Here is a 23,176-nt window from a genome sequence, read left to right as displayed (position 1 = left end):
AACTTATTGAGTGACCCAAAAGTTAAGCTTAAGATTCGCATATGCTCATATATTCATGTTAAAAATGATGTTTTGTAAAACATTAGAGTCTACTCACTCACTCACCAATGCTAATTTATATATTTTTTAAACTACAATCAAAACTCTTCTACAAATTATTGGTACATATGGGCAATGGATTTTATCAACCAGTAAAGAGAAGCTAAATGATGAGTTCAGTACACTTTGAGCAGGGGAAATTTTTTGCTAAAAGCACCTGTGGTCCAAACGTCTTGCCAATGGTTTTCCAACACTTTCAAAGTGCTCAAGTAACTTCCTCAGATCTCAAGACTGAGAATGTGTCAAGAGAACACAACCCAGATCTCCACAGGAATCCGTTATTTCTAATTTTGACTGGTGTGCAAAGAGACTGGGACCTGAACTCCCTAATACCTCAAGTAGCACAGGTGTTCTCTGCCTAGAACAGCTGGCACCTGCTAATTAAAAGAAAAACTCAATACAACAGTTTTGGCTTATTTTTGAACAAATTTAAATAACATCTTTTGCAAGGCCACAACTATTGTTAATTCAGTATGGGAATATTCTTTTTCTCCCCTTTCCCAACCATAAACAGTTTGAAGATAGTGGAGTGATTAGAACATTGAGAATTTTAAAAAATAACGAAAGCAACAATACACTAAAAACTGGGCTTGACTTTGGAAAATGTTTGATGGACATCTGCTTTCTCCGCTGATAAGATCAGCACAAGTAGCATTCATGCACTTTTTCTTTTCCTCCCCCCCTTTTTGAGTTTTCCTTTAGGCAACAATGCCCAATGGCTGCCTCACCTTCATCATCAGCACAATAAACATTTTATCTGTCCAATGGATGGTCTGGCTGCATTTTACAGTCTGCCTGTCCTCCCATTTCTATACAGCCCTTCCAATTTTATCCAACAGAACAGAACAGAATGAAACAGCACTGCGAGTGCCTTCCATAGTATTAGTAAAAATCTTCACTTTCTTTAAAAGAAGATGGAAACCGCAATAACTTGCATGTGACATCACTCTAATTGGTATGTCATAGATACTTAAGGCAATTCATACAGATCAAGCAACTGAGTTGCCCTCAATGAGCTTTGTGCCCATTCCTGACTAGACGAATTGTACCACTCTGGCTAAAGTCGAAAAATCCGTGGCTCTGCTGCAGTATCAAACTTCAATGCCACTACTGCAGAAATTGCTTGCTTGTTTTTCCAGATCTGACTCACACCATCACAGATATCAAAAACCAGTATGATACAGTATCTAGAGCAGGCATCCCCAAACTGCGACCCTCCAGATGTTTTGGCCTACAACTCCCATGATCCTTAGTTAACAGGACCAGTGGTCGGGGAAGATGGGAATTGTAGTCCAAAACATCTGGAGGGCTGAAGTTTGGGGATGCCTGATCTAGAGTTATCTGCAAAATTGACAGTAGATTTAAAAAACACTTGACCATCACATATAGTGTCATGGAGTGTGTTTTTAGATGTACACGTAATATATCTATTGCTAAAAATATAAAATGTGGATGCAATACATTCACTTAAGAGAGCTGGAACTGGCTATTTCCTCTAAATGAGTATTACACATGATGGCAAACTTGGGTAACATGAGGGCCTAATGCAACTGCAGGAATCCCAAGTGCTTATAATGCTAATGTAGGAGCATTTGCCAGATGGAATCCAGAATGGCTTGGTATAATGCTCAATTTATCAAATCCCTATTCAGCTTCAAGCTGACAGGATGACCTTGGTCCACTCACTCACCCTATTCTACCTCAAAGGTTCATTTAAGAAAAAGGTGGAAAGGGAAAGAACCTGTACACTTCCTTGAAAGAAATGTTATACGTACTGAGTCAGATCACTGGTCCATCTAAATCAGTATTGCCGCCCTACACTGACTGGCAGTGGCTCTCTGGGGATTTCAGGATAGGAGCCTTTCTCAGCCCTACCTGGAGATGCAGAGGATTGAACCTCGAACCTTCTGCATGCAAAGCAGATCACAGAGGTATGTTCAACAGATAAAATGTTCAAAACCTTTTATTTCATTACATTTTAACCAAATAATCTTAATTGAAATAAAGTTGCCTTAAAAGTATTGTCCTAAATAAAAAAAGCAGTCTGAGACTTAATGTATTCCTTTCTGCCTTGTGAAGCCTTTGGTTTTATTCAGTAGATTACAAAAATTCTGATCTTTGTGAACTCTTTATTTTCCATCAAGAACGCACGAGGGGTGGGGGAATCAGAACATCTCTTGTTCCACATCTGAGAAAGGACTTCCGAGTCCTTTATGTCTGCCATGAACTTGATCTTTCAGCTGCAGTGAAAATTTTCTTAAAGGTATAATTTTAAAGTTAAATGATGAGAGGTTTCATTTGCTTTCCAAGCAGAGAGAAAAGCTTTTTCAAATTAGACTCCTACTGCCTTGACCTTGGTCTATGACTTAAAGAGTTCACCACATGCAATAATTTACCTTGCCCCATGGGACTCTCCAAGATTTCGTTTCTGAAAAGGCTTTAGATTTGGAGGCATCACTAAATCTAAAAATATAATATTCTTTACACTAAGTAACACCTTTTGTGCATCGAATACAAATTAAAATGAAGGAATTTAGTACAGATTTAAATGCGTAACACCAAATCATGTCATAAATAGGATTCCTTTAAAGATTTTTAGTAAAGACAGAACATACCTTTAGCATAGAACCACCTAGAAATGATTGGTAAGTAATCCCCTCACCAAAAAGATGGTGAGGGAGGAAAACTGGACATGGAGGAAGTCAATCCCTCACCTGGGATCCATTCAGTGAGGAAAGGAGTTTTAAGGACATGTGGCACAGTCCAATCCCTTTCCCCTACCACCACTTCAAACCTACAGATTCCTTTTAGTCTGTTAAACTCCAGATCCAAAAGGCTGTGTGCCCATGCCTGCCCAGTGGTTTCTGCTGCCAGGCTCCCTAACTGACTTGAGGAGGAAGGTACTGGTAAGTAGGATATTCCTTTAAGGATAGAGGGGCTTCTCTCCTGCTCTCCCTTCACCCTTGTACTGCAGGCAATAACCACTCTATAATGGCACTTGATTTGGTCAGAATGGGTCTGTCTATCCATCCTGGCTCTGATGCAACTTCAAAAGAGCTATGGTCACGAAGAGATGGGCATTTGAAAGTTTAAAGGGCGTGTATCCCCAAGGTTTCAAAATATTCACCAAAAGTTACATCTCTGCCTTTGAAGGTACATGGATTATTATTTGATGGGATCTCAATTGGTATTTTCATGATCTGTCAGCCAACTTTACTCTAAGGAAAGAAATCTTTTGCACAAAAGGCATTTAAATAAAAAAGCAATTAATAAAAGAAAACTGTAATCAACTCACCTCATTCCCACCAACAGCTTTGGTTAAAATCACTGCTGAAGACACAGGAGGTGGCATGCAGCCTACTGTCTGCAAACTAAGGGGCAGAAAACATACACAGATACAAATGTAATATTCATTGAAATTAATCACAAAACAACCCATGAAGGAGAATGGGCAAAATTACACACTACATTCAGAAGACATGAATACCAATATTCTTTGTTTTGTGACTAGAATACAAAAACAGGGTAGATTTCTTAACTGAGATAGTAGAGCATGAGACTCCTGATTTCAGGGTTGTAGGTTTAAGCCCCACATTGGACAAAAGATTCCTGCACTGCAGGGGGTTGGACTAAATGACCGCCATGGTCCCGTCCAGCTTCACAATTCTGTGATAAAATAGTTGAATCCACAAAGGCTACCCCATTCACAAGAGTGCAAGTATCTGTATGCTACATGCCCCATGAAAGTAAATGGAGTAGCTCAAACTGTAATGCACAAGTAGATCTAGACTGGGATAATGGGCAACTCATCTCATACAAGCTGTTTCTGTATCTGCCCAAGAAGCTAAATATTCCCTTTAAGGAAGACCACATGGTCTTCTAATAAATCTATTTGCAGTCTACTGCTCAGTCCTTTTCAGATGTATACATGAGCAGCTTGCAGAAGTCATTCTACACAAAACGGGATAAGAAGCTTTGTTATAAAGTTTTGGTTTTCCACTGTAAATTGGAGTGTTATGATATTCAGTGCCGGGCTCTTGAGGCATAAGCTACAATTCCCTAAACACTTTAACCGTTCAAATTTTATTCATGTTAATGGAGTGTGTGGCAGTAGATTGCTCTGAGGCATGACCTACCAATCTATTAAATTCAAAAAATGTTCCAAGATCCCTCATCAGTTATGGAAAATAATCCATGAAGTGGCGGCTGTAGGATGCTTGTCCTTTTAAATTTTGGATGGGTCAGGCCTCTGTTCATTCCTAGATAAACACACTGTCTCTGCTTTGTTTTGTTGCTTTTATTTATTCAGCGCCTAAAATACCTGGGCACTTGGCAATAATTTTTTTAATACAAAATAAAATAAAATCCCTGCTTGCAATCTATTAGACATGACAGGAAAGGAGATAGAAAACTGTTATTAAAAACTGAAGCCAAGGAATATATACTGAAAATTGAAATCCAACTTCCCAGATGCTCTGAACTAGACTAACATGCTAAAATCTCTTCCGGTCCTGAACTCAAAGTCCAAAATGACTTCTGTCACAGGATGTAAGAGTACCAGTCCCACCATTCACAGGAAAACAAGGAAGTGGTCACTGCACGCTGCGATTGTGCCATGCATGGTGAAATTCTAGCTCCCAGATGTAGTCAATACATCTAGATTTCCAAGCATTTTTGTTTGTTCTTTTAAAAAGCATTTCTCCAACCCTTCAGATTATATTGAGAAATCTTAATGCAATGTCCTTCAACTTGGGCCCTTAGATGCTGTTGGACTACAACTCCCATCTTTCCAGGCCAGCTCAGGGATGATGGGAATTGTAGTCCAATGACTTCTGGGGAACCAAGATTGAAGAATACTGCCTTAATGTGAATAATGTTTGGTAAATTTGTACAGATAGGCGTAACCTAGGAAGGTGGCAAGCCCTGGGAATGAAAGAGCTGAGTAGCTTTTCAGGAACGTCTGCCTTTACATTATAAGTGGTTGTTTCCGCTGGGGTATGGTAATACATGCATTAATTTGAGAACCTTCCTGAAAGGATGTGCATATAAAGCTTACTCCCAGAATCTGCTTTCAATATCAAGATTCAGCTCCAGAAACAAGAGGATCCCTGAACGCATGCGGAGTACAATTTTCATTATTACATACCCCACCCCCATCCATCATATATCTGGAATTGGAGAAAGTATTCTCTGCTTCAGAGGATGTGGTTTGCAAGCAGGTTTAGCAACAGTGCTGAGAGAAATCTGAAGTGGTCTTAGGGGAGGACCCCTGGTGCTGTGGACGAACGTATGTTTTGTCTCCAGGTGCCAGGTTCAATCCTGGAACAAGCAACAGGCCACCAAGTTAAGAGTAGACAATACTGGATGAAATTGACAAATAGTCTGACCTAGTATAAGGCAGTTTCATGTGTTCCATCCTCTCTCTGCCCTCTACCCACAAAAAAGGAGAGAGCAACATGATCTACCTCAAAGTCAGAAAGTGCTAAAGAATCAAAGTTGAAAGGAATCTCAAAGGCTATCTGGTCCAGCTCCCTGCTGATGACCCCATGAAAATCTCAAGTACAATTGCTCTCACTATAACATGGCGAGAAGAGAAATAATAACCAGAACACAATGAAAGGACAGAGGAATTTCATCACAAGATCTTCCCTTATGGAAAAGCACTGTTCATTATCATCACATTCTTGGTATTAATGAACCCTAGTTAGGACAAGAGTCTCAAAGATGACCATGACAATATATTGTATGAGCTAAACAAAACATATCCTATGTGGCAAAGGTGATACCAAGAAATAAAAAGGAGGCAGCATTATTATAACAGAAGTAAGCAATAAAATGTTCTTATACAGTATTTAGCAGCCTAATAATATACAATGTAGACTGACAGCCTGTGAGTGAGATGTAAGTAATTGCCCTAAACAGAAGAAGTATCTGAAGAAGTGTGCATGCACACAAAAGCTCATACCAAAATAAAAACTTAATGGTATTTAAGGTGCTACTGAAGGAATTTTTTTATTTTGCCCTAAACAGAGACATTTGCTGTAATATTTTCTACATATTGGAGTTAAAGTTGAGGGAGTAACACACAGTTTTGCACTTTAAAAAAACCTTCTAAATAGCATTACTAGGAGAAGATGTACAAACAATATTCCTCAAACCACATTTGTTTGGCAACTGTTTTGCCTTGAATTTCTAACAGCTTACCTGCAATTCAACACTTCACTCTCAGATAGTAAAATAAAAATTGCCCTGTTCCTAAGTATTTGGGTCTTATCTTTGTGAACAGTTACACACCAGCATTTACATTTGTACAGGTGTCTCCCCACTTGTGCAGGGGTTATGTTCTGAGCCCCTGCACGCATAAGCTAAAATCGCCTAAGTGGGAACACCCTCTAAAAAGCCTCTAAACACCCATTTTTTTCCTGCTCTCCAGATCCCTCTTCTCAGGTTCTCTCTACAGACAACTCTCTCTTCAACTAGAGTTGAAGCTCTGAGGCCAGCTGAAGACTATGCAGAAAAGCAGCTGGGGCTGTGGGGCTGCACATGTCAGCTACTAGGCAGGGAGCCTGAGCAGCCTTAAAGCCCCGCTGCGCCTCCGGTCTCTTTGGGGCTTCCTCCGCCCTCAATGAAGTCCTCTTTGGGCTCAAAACTATTTTTAATCATCTTTCATTTCCACTGCTTGTACGCATGACTGGTGCAGTCATCGGTGTGTGATTTTTATGGTGTATTTTGAGTATGTTTCAGTTTGTATTCTGATTTTCTTTTTATTATCTGCCATGAGCAATACGCAGATGGAACGGTAGCATACTGGCGTACTAAATAAATAAATAAAGTAGCTATATTCCTTAGAGGCAAAAAAAAGTACTTCTAGAAAAGGATACTACTTGAACAGCTTTCATTACAGAATTTAGTTGAATATGCTGCAATATGGTGCTTAATATTTTTTCTTCACATTGACAGCCATATTCATACTCTGCAATTTTCTATAGCTCTTGATCTCTGAAAGCATTTACAGATAAAATGGGGGAAGGGCATACTGCACTGAAAAACAATTACCATCATGGCAAAGGACTTTTCTTAGTCAGAATTTGAGAGAGTGAAAAAATAATTCAAGATGCTGGGAAGCTAATAGCTAAAGAGAGAGATCACCATGTAATCTTGCCGGCTCCACTCGCTTTTGGTCCTGGCAGTGCCTGCCATCAACTGTGACCCCCAATTGACTTTTCCCACAGGTCAACAGACCATCATAGAAAAAAGGTTCCTCACCCCTGCTGTGGAGAGTGAAGCTGCATATTCTGTTTCATACATACTCAAACAGTTAAGCTTTCCCCCCATTTTTACTCCTAGTCCTTGAAACCTAAACTAGCAAATTCAATACAGAAGGCTTGTCAAGAAGAGGCATGATCTGCTGAGTAAGTCCCTACATATAAAATTAGCTGCCAAGTCTTTGGATACATGAGACCAAGATTTTGAAAGAGTAATGTTTTGCATACATTTTTTTTCCAACAGCAAGTGTCAAAGCATGAACGTACACAGAAAAATCACGCACACAGGGGGGGAAAATCAGCCCTAATGATACCGAAAGCACATTTCTGGAAAAGCAGCCATAAATATTTCACCCTTTAGATGTTAAAACATACCCTTTTAAAAGCCATTCATTTATAGGTGTGATAGATAACAGCTGAAGAAATAGCCATATTGCTGTTGGGAAGAATACAAGTGTGAAGATCTGGACAAAAAGATGCAATTTCACATGCATCAAAGCACTTGTCAGCTCCTACAAAGCAACAAGAGAAGAAGAGGTTGCAGTTTTAACAGCTGAAGTCAGTTCTATTTTGTATTGCTTAAGTTGGTACCATTATTATATATGTCAGATACATATTGCTTCAAAAAGCCTATTCTCCAATTCTGTAAGAAAGGGTCTTTGTTTCACCTGTCCTGATGCATGCAAATTGTAAATCACCCATTGTCTAAACTAAGCATAAGATAGATTAACAGTAAAATACACATTCAAATTAAAAATAATAATTGGACAGGTGACACCTGTACCTACAATGTTAAACAATAAATAATATACTTTAGAGCAGCCTTCTAAAACTTTGGGTCCCCGGGTGTTTTGAGTCAAACTCCCATTATCCCTAGCCAGCATGGCCAACAGTCAGGTATGATGAGAATTACAGTACAACATCTGGTGACCCAGGGTTGGGGAAGGCTGCTTTAGAGCTTTACGTAGTAGCAAGACTTCACCAAAGGTTAGCCCTGCCTCCACCCAAAAAAAAGACTAGCTAGCATATATACGCGTGTATATAAATTACTAGTCCTAGTGCAACGATATTTTCAATATTTGCCAAGCTATGACCCTAAATAAACAATCCTGCTATCTAAAGCTATTCTAATTTCCCCCCCAAAAAATGACTTCTCAAAAAGCCATCCAATGTTCTTATAAGGTGACTCCAAGCCTACTTTACCACATAAATACCACAGGACTTGAATTCTGAGTCTCAGATTACACATGGAGAAATAATAAATTGGGAACAAACTTACAACAGCTGCAGATAAGTTGTGATATTGAACATGTTTACAAAAGCTGCCCACACACTAAGGTCATGCTGCAATGCATAATTAGGAGCTTGGGAAAAACAGGATGTGACTGCTCTGAAATATACCTAACTTCAAGAGATCACATGGGCTGTTCAGCTGATGCTGGTTCAATACCAATTTATTAGCCACATGCCCATATTAGCAGAATCAGCTCTGAAACACCTGTTACGAAAATTAGAGTCGCCTGATCACAATTTTCTAGGACCCAAGTTCCATTTGAATCAATAAAATGACTCCAAATAAATACTTTGCAAATGACCCACTGTAGGATTGCAGATAAAGACTCAACACAATCCACACAGATAATTTCCATGTTAAACTGACAGCAAAATATCAAGTTTAATACAGAAGCAATAAGGGACCTTGTGACGGTCATTTATGGGTGCAGGGATGTAATCCATTACATCTTTTTCTCCCACTCTGGATGCATATACCCTCCTAAAACTACAAGCACATTTTTGACTGCTGTTGGTACTATGCCATTAGCAGCCTGATGCTCCCATCAACAAAAAAAGTGAGAAAGATTAACATTCATTTGCAGTACCTCAGTTTTCAACGAGAGCCCACTGTTAAAGAATATAGCTGAAACAGCTATGTATGTGATGGTGATTTCTGGTTTCAGTGGTCCTGAAAATACAAACACAAAAAATAAACAAAAATAAACCAAGATAGAAAAGATTGATTTCCACATAAGACTTACAGGCCCCGCCAAACACGCATGATTATGTGGTTCCCACTTAAGACTATATGAGGTTAAAACCAAGCTCACTGGCTTCTTCTCTTCCCATAGCCAAGAGCAGAAGCGCAGAAGCAGCCCAGCTCTACCAGAGCGTAGTCAATGCATTCAAGATCAATATGAAGGGTTATGATTCATATGCAAAGGAGTGAGAGAGACATGGAAGTAATAAGATTTGGATATTGCAGAAACAAAAATATAACAGACTTGTGATCTAAAGAATAAAAGCAAAGGCCTTCTTTAACATTAAAAAAACCCCTGTAAAACCAGCTATGAAGAAAGGGCTAGCTTTTATAATTACTTCTTGTAAATTACTGTAAGTTAGTCTGTGCTGTCCTAATGTATATTTTCAATAGGGGAAAATAGGGGTTCATATCTGGACAATCAGTTAAAATCCAGCTCCTATTGATTTTAACCTTTGCAGAGTAATCCTGCAAGTCCAAATTCAAAGTCAACAATTCAATATCAAATTCACACATAATGAATGGGGGATAGGAATCACTACAAAGATGATGGTAGTGGAATACTTGAGTTATATACAGTAGTGCCCTATAGTTCACAAGAGATGGAGTACACAACTTGGAATAGAAAGTGGGTGTTCCGAGTCAGTGCTAATCACTCACAAAATGCTATGCCTCAAAGCATTCTTAGCAGGGCTGTAATGCTGGTACAATCAGTTGTAAAAATCAATTTAAAAAGTGTTTCCTTAACTACGTAATTTTTTCATGAACTACTTTTTATGTAAGCTGCTTAGAGACTTTTTATTTATGAAGTGGTATATTTGTTGTTTAGTCGTGTCCGACTCTTCGTGACCCCATGGACCATAGCACGCCAGGCACTCCTGTCTTCCACTGCCTCCCGCAGTTTGGTCAAACTCATGTTCATAGCTTCGAGAACACTGTCCAACCATCTCATCCCCTTCTACTTGTGTCCTCAATCTTTCCCAACATCAAGGTCTTTTCCAGGGAGTCTTCTCTTCTCATGAGGTGGCCAAAGTATTGGAGCCTCAGCTTCACGATCTGTCCTTCCAGTGAGCACTCAGGGCTGATTTCCTTCAGAATAGATAGGTTTGATCTTCTTGCAGTCCATGGGGCTCTCAAGAGTCTCCTCCAGCACCATAATTCAAAAGCATCAATATAAATATAAATCTTGCTAAATGAAATAAATTTAAAAGTCCCAAATAACTGGCCAGCACTTTTTTAAAAAGCTTATCATTAATACAATTATACAAATTGGAGGTAGCAAACACTATCATAGAAGAGGCATTCTCCTTTCTCAGATACATCAGACATGAACATCAACTCGAGAAAAGAAATAGGTGCCTTGGTTTAAAACTGGTTTAAAACTGTTTTTATGTACAGTATATGCCAATTGCTTCACATTTAATCAAACAATCTACAGTACACAGTCAATTTCACTAACTGGGCAACAGAATGTATCCTTAGTTGACACTATTTTTGTAGACTTTTTAAAATTGTAAAGTCTGTATTCTATGTTGAGATTCCTGCTTTGCAAGGGTGTGGACTAGTCACTAGATAACCCTTGGGGATCCCATACAGCTCTACAATTCTATGATTCTATTATTTATCCTGAACACCAGGCAAAAGATCCTCACATTTCACTGAATTGACATACAGGCAAATGAGGAGGTAGCAACACTTTATGTCTTCCATAAAATGCACCTCCTGGGAACCAGTGTTTTCTCAATGGAGCAAAACAATTCTTCATTACCAAAACAATGAAACACAACATGCTACCTACCACAGAACAGATTATGAGCCATTATTAAGGCAGATTTCTGACCCAAGGTTAATTACAACATTTCTAAATTCAGGTGCAAAATATATGAAGTCATGGAACTGAAGATTAAGAACCCAAGAACTTCATGTCCAGGTTTCCACTGGGCAGTATTAGCTAACCTGGCAGAAAACTAGATTGGAAAGTGTGCTCTTAACCTGCAGTCAGATATGGGGAAAGAAGTGGTCTCCTGGGCATAAAAGTTCCTTAATAAACAAAGAGTGATTAAATGCAATACTCAATACATTTGTAAACAATTGCTGGCCAAAAACCTACAAAGAATAACTGCCTAAGACTAGTTAGCCCGGCTACTGAAAGGCTGTCAAGCTTACAGATGGCCGAACACCAGTGATATACTGTATGACAGATGCAACTGCAGGAGCCAAGTCTGGATCACCACAGATAAGATAAAAAAGACACTGAACTGAGTGGGAATTACATGAGTAAATGTGCTCAGATGCACTGAAGAAGAAAAGGTATGAGTAGTGACAAAATGCCCCACTGTCCAGTTTAAAATTAGCACTTTAACAGATATTCCTCTTTAAACACTGGAGCACTCCCACAGCAAAATCTGCAGAATTAAACTCATATCAAGCATATTTTTGTTAAGCCTTACACAAAAGTTAGCAGCCCTTCCTACAAAGCCATGTGCTATGAGACAAGAAATATTTTCTGGGATATTTAAAAATTGGCCACAAAATTAGAAGATAAATAGAAAAAAAAGCTAAAGCAAGTGGTTGAATCTGCAGGCCAAGCAAGTTATACATTTTAAAAGAGCCATTTGCCTTGCATCAATTTCAAAGCTTTTTCATTTCCTGCCATTCTCAAAACATGACAGCAGTGTCCTATGCATGCTTGCTTACCTGGAAGCAGGATAAGTGACCAGATGAAAAAGAGAAAACAGGTATCCTACAATTTTAACAGAAATCTGTGTAGAAGATATTTCAGCAAGTGTAGACTTTGTCAGAGCTCCATCCACCACTTACACCTTGCCACTCCATTAGGGACAAAATGAGAAGGACTTACTTTCATGTATACATGCATAAGATAATAGGGAGGGGGAATTCTATGGAAATTAAGCTAACGTGCATAAGAAAAATGTCAGTTTGCATCCCGAGGGAGTGATCTAATTTAGCAAGTTTATTTTACTTGCATTTAGTAAATAAAACGTTGAAACTGCCAATTTGCCTTAATTGTATTTGCAATTGGGCACCCATTTATTTCTTCTAATGAACTCCTGAAACAGAACATTTTATGCAGATAAAAATTAAGCATTTGGAAATTTTCCATCCCACATCACTGGCACACACTAATTGTGAGGATATGGCATTAAGTACTCACCAGTACATTTTAAAATAAAAAGGAAGATGTTCCTACGCATATTTTCGACTCAGTGCTCAATATTTCATTTTGACACTTGAACAAGAACAGCTTGTACATTTATGGTATGTCAAAGGCTATTTAGCAAATCCACAAACTGAGCCTTAATATTCAAGCTTCTTTCTTTGTGCAACAGACGCAGATAGTATTACTGAGTCACAGGCAGTCTATTCTATGTGCTTTATTCGCAACAGTTTTGGGTGGTGTGTGCAGGGTTTATCTGCTTTTTTTAAAGGGCCCAATGGTAATGAAGTTTGCTCTTCCCTATAATTTGAAGAAAACAAAACTAACACAACTGCTTTGTAAGCTCGTTCATGCACTGGGGGAATGGCTATACATAATTCATGCATTCCAAGTAATTCTCTCCGGAAGAGGAGGAGTAATTATCCCAGATTCAACAGAAGTAATTTTCCCAGGTGAAATGGATATAGTACGTGGAAGTAAGGAAGTTGCTCCCTGTTAACAAGTGTATTTGTTTAAGTTCATTGTTAACTCAGTCCTCATGATTGTGAAAAACTACCTCCTCTGGATTACCATGTCTTACCAACTATTACTGTGAAAATTATTGAGACACACACACATTTCTGAAGGTGGGAGCATACAAGGATTACATCAAACCCAATTATTTCCCAATCTGGGAATGACTTCCCCCTCTCCCTCTGTTCATTTACAAGGCCTAATAGCAGAACAAGAGTTTCCCGCTAGTCAATGTACTTTCAAGTTTCTACACTGGCTAGGAAACAATAAAGGCTATTTGGGGAGTGAGGGAGTTAAATCCCTGTCTTTTTTTTTTTTTTTTTTTTGCAACTCCTAGGTGCAGTTTTTTTAAAGGAGTCCACATATCTCCTTCAATGTTGTCTGCTGCTGGGGCTTAAGTTTGCTCAACCCGCCCCAGAGCTCAGCCTTAGCCTCAGCCCCTCCTGCTTGCTGGGTGTCACCACGCGGAAGTTGGGTCGTCTCGCTCGCTCCTAGTGTGCAACGTGTCAACACAGCTCCTCTGCCGAAGAGTTTTGGAGCGCTAGGGAAGCTATACTGTACTGAACCTCAGAATGGCTGCAGCGGCCAAAAGAAAAGAAGGGATCGGATAGCAAACCGCAGCGTGCAGATATTCGGGACGTGGGCTTCCTCCAGTCCTGCTACGGTGTGGAGAGCGCAACATTTTTGCAATGGACCCCATATACACAACACCCCACTTTTTAATATACAGTATATTTAAAAATCCCAATTTCCTCTTTGTTTGCAAACAAGCGAGTTGGGCATGTGAGGGGAAGGGCGGAATCCAGGGCTGACACGCATTTCATTAGGCAACGGCGTGCCCACGGTCAGACTTACCCCCTTTCACCCCAAAGGCCGGCTCCAGCTTGGCCACCGTGATGACCAGGACTATTCCGAGAATGAACCAGTCTTTCCTCAGCCTGTCCAAAAAGCCCATGGTGGTGACGGCGGGGGCGGCGTGGCCGCGAGACTCCCGCCGCTGCAGGCAGCTAGGAAAGGGAGGGGAGGAGGAAGAGGAGGAAGGCGGTGAGTTGGTCAAGACTTCCCTTTGGCCCCTCCCGCAGAAGGGCTGTGCAGCATGGAAGCAGCAGCGGGGCTACTTAGAAGCTGCTCCCGCCGCCGCCGGTAGTAGGAACAGTATCCAGTGACAGGAAAAGTCTCCCTGAAAGCCGCCATCACTACCACGCGCCTGCTAATAGACTCGCACGCCATCTCTGGAAGCTGGCAAGCGACGAGGTGAGGCGGCTGAGGCTGGGCGAAGGCATAGAGAGGCCGGCTCCAGAGAAACGCCCCGCAGCTTGCGGGGAATCTCTTCAGTAGCAGCCGCCGCCACCGTGTCGCCTGCATGTTGCGCGAAAGAGCACCCCCCCCCTCGCCGCCCGTTAGACGGGAGAAAAAGCCCCGCGTCCTCTTTCCCTCACAGCGAGAAGGGCGCGCGCGAGAGAAACTCCCGGCAGCCCCTTCGCCCGCCAGCGGCGCGCGGGACAGCGAGGCCCCGCGTCTGCTCGTGGAGGGGTGGGGGAGGGGGAAAGGCCAACGGTAACCTCGCGAGCGGCGGTTGGTGCGGGCCTGCGCGCTTCTTCGAGACTTTACGCCCGTTCGCCGACGCGACGCGCTTGACGTGAGGAGGCCGGGGCGGGGCTTTCAGTTTCCTGGAGTGGGACGCGTTTCCCGGGAGTTGGGTTCGTGGCAAAGAGAGAGGCAGGATTGGCTGGCCGGTTGGGCGGGGCCTGGGTCGTGGGCGCCTGAAGGTGCAAAGCGCGCTGCTATCGAGGGTTTCCATGTTTTAAAGCCAGGTCGCCGCTTCAGCTATGAAAGTTCTAAGGACGTGGGAAAGTGTTGGCTTATCTGGACAGGCTGCTAGCGTTGGTGCAAATGGAATCCCCATTCTGGACCCCTTGCGGAGTAGAAGCGCGTCTGCTCCCCACCACAAGAATGCATTTGGAAGCTTTGCTGAGGAACGGTCTTGAAATGGTTGCAGATAAACGTTGCAAAATAACACATTGCTGTTAAACAGCAAGCAATGCGGCCTCTTCAAATGGGGGTGAGGGACGTGTGTGTTGATATTCCTGCACTGCAGGGGGTTGGACCCCTTCCGACTTAACAAAGTGGATCCCCGCCATCTGTGGATCTTGCCATCTGACTACTCTGCAGTCAACTGAATGGGACTTCAGAATTAACATGTTTAGGATTAATAGAGAAGGTGATCTGTTGGGGAAACAGAAGTGTGACAAAGAAGCAGCACTCAAATCTTAATCGTGGGTGTAAGCTTATAGAAGAGCACTTTTTCCACCAGCTGTAAATTCATCTCCTGTTGGAAAAAAGGATAATTTAAGCACCATAGGGCCAAAATTGATGTGCTTTCAAGCGTATTTGCATTAAGAAAAGGAAATACTTCTAGGGGACAATTCTAGATCCAGGTGATCTCAGTGTCTAGGGGCACATTTTACCAGGTTCAGCTAGTAAGAGAGCTAAGGCCATTCCTAGATTGAGATAGCTTTACCACAGTTGTCCATGCAGTGATGACCTCACAACTGAATGCCTGTGATTCACTCTGTGGGGGGCTACCCTTGAGCTTGCATAGAATGCAGTGGCAGGGCTGCTTGTGAGGCAACCTACCACCAGCACTGTGGAATTTGCACTGGCTGTCAATCTGCTGCCGGGCTAAATTCAAGGTTTTGGTACTACAGTAATATATAAGGCCAATGCAGCCCAAGTCCTATTTCCTTGAGGGACTGCCTTTTCTCTTATGTTCCCAGTAGATCAATGCCTTCTGCAAGAGAGTTCCTCCTTAAGAGTTCCCCAAAGTATCAGAAGCTCTCCCCATAACATAGAGTAAGACCTTTCGTGTGGCTGCTTCTGTTTTGTGGAATAGCATCCCTGTTGAGATGCAATAGCTGCCCACTAATTTTCTGGAAACAAGTGAAGGCATTTTTGTTGTAACAGATTTTTCTAGCTGGATCAAAAGGCGTCTTGCCTTAGGTTTAAAAACAATACAAAATGAATGTCTTTCTCTAGTTTTGTTTTGCACTGTATTTAAAGCTATTTATAGCTGTTTTTATAGTATGTTTGTAAATTGTAAAAAGTGATTCATAAATTAAATGAACAAATAAGAATAATAGCCATATATATCTATGTCTATAGAATGTTACCTAGCAGAATTTCTCTTTGTATCCTCTGTGCAGTTTTGTTTTGAAGTGTGCTGAGCCAGAGGCTGATTTGCAAAAGTTTTTCTGTATTTGCATTCACCGGGGGGGGGGGGCACAAAAGTTGCTGACATAGAGCAGTTGTTCTTTGGCATTTATGCTTTAGCGTATGTATATATGTTGAAGGTGTGTCACAGCCTCTGTGTAATGGTTCACCTGTAACTATCAGGGATGGACCATGACTCAATGGTAAAGCATCTGGCATTGCGTGCAAAATGTGCTGGCTTGAATCCTCAGCATCTCCAGCATGGTCAAGAGAGACTTCCTGTCTGAAACCTTGAAGAGCTGCTTCCAGCCAATATAGACAGTACTGGCTAGGTGGACAGTGGGTCTGACTCAGTATAAAGTAGCTTCCTACCTTGCTAATTCCTGCTGCTCCCGTTGAGTGGAAAGCACCACCAGTTCTTAGAGCCTGTCCTTTCAGGAGTGCACATAATGCATATACCAAGCAGTATATAAGCAACAAAGGGACACAGGTGGTGCTGTGGTCTAAACCACAGAGCCTAGGGCTTGCTGATCGAAAGGTCGGCAGTTCGAATCCCCGCAACGGGGTGAGCTCCTATTGTTTGGTCCCAGCTCCTGCCAACCTAGCAGTTCAAAAGCATGTCAGAGTGCAACTAGATAAATAGGTACCACTCCAGCGGGAAGGTAAACGGTGTGTCCGTGCGCTGCTCTGGTTCACCAGAAGCGGCTTAGTCATGCTGGCTACATGACCCGGAAGCTGTCTGCGGACAAACCCTGGCTGCCTCGGCCTATAGAGCAAGATGAGTGCCACAGCCCCAGAGAAGTCTGCGACTGGACCTAACGGTCAGGGGTACCTTTCCCTTTCCTTTTATATAAGCAACAAGGAGCAATGCATTAAGAAGGAAGACATTAGCAATTATATTGGAGCATAGGGGCCAACTCCTAGGGGCCAAAGTCCCTTCGGCCCCCAGAATAAAATATTTGAGGGGGCTGGACCCCCCCCCCAAGTTGATGGGCATTGCCATTCAGTTACTGTGTGTGTGCCACGTCATAGGATCAGTTGTGTGGAGTAGGGTTTACCTATCCCCCCACCCAATGTTTTGTTCAGGTTGGCACCCCTGTATTGAAGAGTGAGAGACAGGAAATAAAGGTGTAGACAGCAGTGCAAGCCTATGCATGTCTACTCAGAAATAAATCCCATTGAGTGGGGCTTACATGCAAGTGACTGGGTAATAGAGTGGCAGCTTAAAGGCAGCAACCATCAAAACTTAAAACGGTTTAACTGCCCAACCAAAGAGTAGAAACAAAGGATTCTGGTTGCTCTCATCGGTGAAGATATCCATTTCTTACTATTTTTGTGCTCCAAATTATGTTATTTGGATTTTATACAGTCCTATATTTTGTCATTCACCTGCTTCAGATAAGTAGCAAGTGTTGCATCCACTAACTGGTCCTGTCCATGCATGGCTTGGGGGGTACTCATTCAATTTATCTCCTAGCCTTAGAGTTTACCAGCCTTTTATGGCTAGAAGAGAATGCTGTGCTCTTTGAACTGGTGGCTTGAGTTCTCAATTGCTCTTTCCTCCTCTAGATCAGCATTCTCTGAGACTAGAAAAGGAAGAGCGAGGTCTGCCCTGCTAAGTCATCACAGTTGCAGGAGAGGGGGATAACGGGCAGGCTACACAAGTCTCTTAAAAAAGAAAAGAAAAAGACTGCTTTTCACATAGCTATTTTTCAAACAATCAAAAGTGGTATACAGCCAGAATCAGAAAAGAATTAGCTTTAGGGTAATGACTAATTTAATAATTCTATAAAAACCATTAGTGGCAAATACAATGCTCTGCTACTGAAAGCCTTGACCTGACTGGATTCTGAAACATCTGCCATTCCTTGGGGAAAGGGCACACCTATTATAAACTAAAGACAACTTAATCTCTTGTGATTTATTCTGTTTCATTATGTATGAGTTCCTGCTGAATAAGATTGCTCCCAGACTTAGGAAAATATATATGATCCTCTTCTGTACTTTACCTGAAAGTCAGTGGGCTTATTTCAATGTTAAATAAATCTCTGCTAATAAACCATATCATAAAATACTCTCTTAGAACATGTACGGTATGTGTTGCAATTTCTTCATTGTCCTTCAGATTCTTCCTCAATATCCATTCCTGTAAAGGCTCTGGCTTAATTTCTTAATCTCCTTTTTCAAACATAATCAAAATTTTCTCACATGCATCCCTGGTCCTTTGTGTCTTTTGCCCTAAGCTCCCTGACTCCTGTTGTTTCTCACATTGTCTTTTTTACATTGTAAGCCCCCTGAGGGGAAAGACCTTTCCATTTTTGCCAATGAAGCTCTGTAAGGCTCCATAGATACTGATAGCACTGTGTAAACTCTGATCCTCCAAGTACCAGTACTCTCTCTCTCTCTCTCTCTCTCTCTCTCTCTCTCTATATATATATATATATTGTATTCCCTTCAATCTTTTTCCTTTATCAAAAGATGTGATTGTGATAAACCATGATGGTATCCGTGCCACATTCGCTGTATTGCCCAAGTTGCACTTGTTCAAAGCTGTTTTAACCACACACGGGGTGTGTGTGTGTGTGTGTGTGTGTGTGTGTGTGTGTGTGTATCTTCCTATATACTGTATAACAAAAATGCAAGGCGGTCATCACACAGCCTCCGTTGCATGATATGTAGCACCACATTGTAATCCTGGATTTGCATGAAATCAGAGTGCAGCCCCCATCGGAGAATTTATAGTGTCTCATCACAGTCCTGATTTGCATGGTCAAGGTGGGGCATGGGAGCAAAAGAGAAGACAGGAATAGAGAAAAACAAAGGGGGGGAAATGCCGGTTTTAAACAATAGCAGAGGTTTGAGAAGTGTGGTGGAAGGATGACACTAGGGTGGAGAAATGGCCATATAAACAAGGTTTGAGTACAACAACAAGGGAGTTGGGAAAGGCTGTGTTAGCGTTTTTGTGTTAACTTCTGTGTTGTAACGATCTCTGCTACTTTTCCTTGTTAAAACTGGTGTGTTTGTTTTTTAAAATGGCCCCTCAGGGTTGCTCCGTCCTTGATTTTCTCAAACTTCTGCTGTTGTTTGAGTACAGTGAGAAGGAAGGAACAGTGAAAGAAAACATTTGACTCTTTTAAACTTCTCCATTCCTCAGCTTCCTCATGTGTGAAAGAGAACAAATTTGGAGGCCTCAAATATCATATTATCCTGTAATGATACCACTCCAGGGCTCCCCAAAAAAGAGAGAAATTGTCAACTAACTGGCAAAGCCCTTTACACAGCTGTGTTTGGGTTGGTCAAGCTATGGAAGGATGTTGTTTTAAATATCTTCAAGCAGAAGGTACAAACAAAATTTATTGAACATTATTAAAATCCTTGTTTCATTAGCTAATTGGTTTAAACTGTTATTCTGCTAAAATATGTCTGTTGACAGGCCTAATGAAAGTCCACTGTGGCTGGCAGGAGTGATGTGTAAAGGTTTCCTTCAGTGGTGATCTGAAGCCCTTGACCTTTTAATTCACATCTGTGAAATATCCTGCCTCCTTATCCACATGACCTACCTTACGATCAAATAAATACACAGTTAAATGATTTTCACGAACCCACTGAGGTTTTTAAGCCATGCAGCAGTGGATGTCAACTGATTATGCGTTTAGACAGCAGAGATTTCAGAATAAAGGAAAGCAGCTCACAAGATAAAGAGAGCTTAAATGAAAAGAAGAGGTGGTGGTAAATAATTTAACTTGGAAAGAACAAAGATAGTCAAAAAGGAACAAGATAAAGAGAGGTATTAATTATGAATAGAGAAGTTGAGGAAGAAATCTAGAAATGTATGGGAGACAGGTTACAACCCATTTTTATTTCTCACAAGCACTTAATGGCATAAGTTCAGTCGTCCCCATCCCCCCCCCCCGCCACTGAAAGGAATTGCTATAGAGTGGTACCTCGGGTTACAGACGCTTCAGGTTACAGACTCCACTAACCCAGAAATAGCACCTCGGGTAAAGAACTTTGCTTCAGGATGAGAACAGAAATTGCGTGGCGGCAGTGGGAGGCCCTATTAGCTAAAGTGGTACCTCAGGTTAAAAACAAAGAATGGACCTCCAGAACGAATTACAGTAAGTTCTTAACCCGAGGTACCACTGTAGTGTTCACACTTGCGCTAAAGTCAAAATCTATGCTATATTAGGGAAATGTAACAGCAGGAATGCGGGCATACTTGAAGGTCTGCCTCTATATGTACCGTATCTACCAATACATTAAGATCTTCAGTAAACTCTTATGGGTGTCTCACCATCTGAAGAGGTGTAAGTACATACCGGGCCATCTTAGGGGTGGTACCACAGCTGTGGAATGCTCTCTGATACCTGTGTTGTTGACATATTGATGCCCATCACAGACTCTTTTAAAAACAAATCCTGAACTTTTAAAATACTTCAATCCTGCTGACTCTTTTTATATCACTTTTATGATTTTGTGACTTTTTGCCTTTCATTTGTTTTATATTTGCATTTGGAAGAAGTCTCACTGTGTTCAGTGGGGATTATTTCCTTGTAGCGGTAAGTGTATTTAGGATTACAGCCTCAGTCACCCTGTTCACGGATGTTAGTCTGAAATAGAGTTCCTTGTCTACAGCTTGAATAGCCTGGAGGTATACAGCGAAGAGAAGCAACCTTCTTTTTCAACTATTTCCAGATCTTAATCTTTTGCAACAAAAAAACAGCAAATAGTCTTGTGGCACCTGAAAATCTAACAGATTGGTTATGTTGAAACTTTCCTGCAGGAGAGTTCACTTCATCTGCCACACCCTTCTTTTGTTACCATGAATAGAATACACAGGGGGAGGATGTGATCCTCAGAATTGAGTAAGCCCCACTGAATAATAATAATAATAATAATTTTTTATTTATACCCCGCCCATCTGGCTGGGTTTTCCCAGCCACTCTGGGCGGCTTCCAACAGAAAATAAAACACAGTAATCTATTAAACATTAAAAGCCTCCCTGACAGGGCTGCCTTCAGATGTCTTCTAAAAGTCTGGTAGTTGTTTTCCTCTTTGACATCTGTTGGGAGGGCGTTCCACAGGGCGGGCGCCACTACCGAGAAGGCCCTCTGCCTAGTTCCCTGCAACTTGGCTTCTCGCAACGAGGGAACCGCCAGAAGGCCCTCGGTGCTGGACCTCAGTGTCCGGGCAGAATGATGGAGGTGGAGACGCTCCTTCAGGTATACTGGACCGAGGCCAGGTAAGTGTGTATTTAGTTGTGTCAGAAGAGCTAATGGAAGAATTATTCACAGTGGAGGTGGGTGGGATGGGACTTACTGCTGGAGTTAGGGGAGCTGTTGGTTGTGAAAGTCAGAGACTGAGGAACAGTGCAAAAAGAGAGAATTTAAAAAAAATATATAGTAGGATTTATATGCTGCTTAATCACCAAAAACACAAATGATTTACATGTCATGAAAGCCTTTGACTTGGCTTAACTGTCCAGGGGGGTCAATTACATATATGTAAAAAGAATTAGAATGGCTCCTGTGAATTTAGTATAGTTATGTTAGCTCAGAAATCTAGATCCCTTACTTCTTACAATGCTCCCACCACCACATGTAGATATATCTTCGAAAACACTCAGTGTATCAGATTAAGTGGATGAAGTAGTTCATAGAATCATAGAATCACTGAGCTGTAGAGTTGGAAGGGACCCCGAGGGTCATCTAGTCCAACCCCTTGAACGGCAGAAATGTAGTCTTTAAGGGGCCACAGAACTCTCTGCAGTGATCACCTTTATTGTAAATGTGTGCATTCTTTCACCTGTCCGATGTGTCAGTTTGTGGTGTTAGTGCCACATACACGCCACCCGAAGCACTTAAAAAATGGCACAGCAGGAGGTTGTTGTCAGAATGTGAACTTTCCTGTTTTTCTTGTTATCCCTACATGCAGATAGTGGTATATAATTGAGCTTTGGAGGCATCTCCTCTCTGGGAGTGCTTCTGAGCTTTCCTCCTAGGAACGATGAAGAATTTTTCTTCAGAACAGATCAGATGTAAAAGCAAATCCCAACTGAGCGACATTTCTCACATTAAATTTCAGTGAATGACATATGCCGACCCTTGGGAGTCACTCCCATGTTTGAGACTTGCATGCAAATATAACATGAGAATTAAAATATCCTTCCCCAAATGAGACAGAGGATTCTAGAATGCAAAGTCTTATGGAAATGGTTTTGTTACTTTAAGGGCCAGCTCCAGACTGGTGTTTTATTGTGGAAATGGTATATAAATTTATAAAGCTGGGCCAAATATTCCCTCCCCCTACCCATTTTTGCAGGGGTATTCTTTTGATGACAAATCTGGAAAAAATCCAGTGATTTGGGGACAAAGTTTACAATTTTCAGGGAAAGGGGTTTTCTATTCCAAACAATGGGTGTTGAGGGTTTTCCTTGTACTTTCCCCCCACAAAACACAGGGGAGCTGGATCTTCCTGAGCAGCTGTCTTCTGTCAGGCAGGGAATGTACAGAGCGAGGAATTAACTCTTTATTGCCTAAAGTACACTCACAAGTTAGGAAAAAGCATGTCCATCAGTCCTACGTCTCCCAGCTACTCCTAGATATGCACCCGATGAGGCAGCAGCTACCACAACAGTGAGACCCAGCCCCTGCCCCGACCTCAGCTTATGTATCTCCCCTATCTGAGCTGCATGCAAGCAGGCACAGACTCTGCCTGCATGTAATTTGCTTCTGCTCCTCTCTCTTCAAAGTTCTGGTCGAAGGAGACAATGGAGCAGGAGGAGGTCTGGAAGCCCCTTGACCCTCCACCCGTCCCTGACCCATCCCTCCCTCCTCCTGCACCTGTTCATCCCTCTCCAGTCCTCTAGCTTCTTCT

General features: G+C 41.7%; 1 protein-coding gene across 2 annotated transcripts in view; it reads right to left on the bottom strand.

Moving 5' to 3' along the window:
- SLC10A7 (solute carrier family 10 member 7) overlaps positions 1-14,705 on the bottom strand; it is a 138,239-nt gene extending 123,534 nt beyond the window's left edge. For both annotated transcript variants that reach the window (XM_035113913.3, XM_088660288.1), the window contains exons 1-4: positions 13,946-14,705; positions 9,245-9,327; positions 7,740-7,876; positions 3,395-3,470 (exon numbers count right to left, since the gene is read on the bottom strand). In XM_035113913.3, coding sequence (XP_034969804.2) covers positions 3,395-3,470; positions 7,740-7,876; positions 9,245-9,327; positions 13,946-14,045 — 396 coding nt within the window. In that variant the 5' untranslated portion in view covers positions 14,046-14,705. The remainder of the gene's footprint in view (positions 1-3,394; positions 3,471-7,739; positions 7,877-9,244; positions 9,328-13,945) is intronic.
- Positions 14,706-23,176: the final 8,471 nt, after the last annotated feature.

Source organism: Zootoca vivipara, chromosome Z1 (assembly GCF_965207765.1).
Source record: "Zootoca vivipara chromosome Z1, rZooViv2.hap1.1, whole genome shotgun sequence".
Taxonomy (NCBI): domain Eukaryota; kingdom Metazoa; phylum Chordata; class Lepidosauria; order Squamata; family Lacertidae; genus Zootoca; species Zootoca vivipara.
Note: the sequence above shows the minus strand (reverse complement) of the source record. Positions and strands in the feature narration are given on the sequence as shown.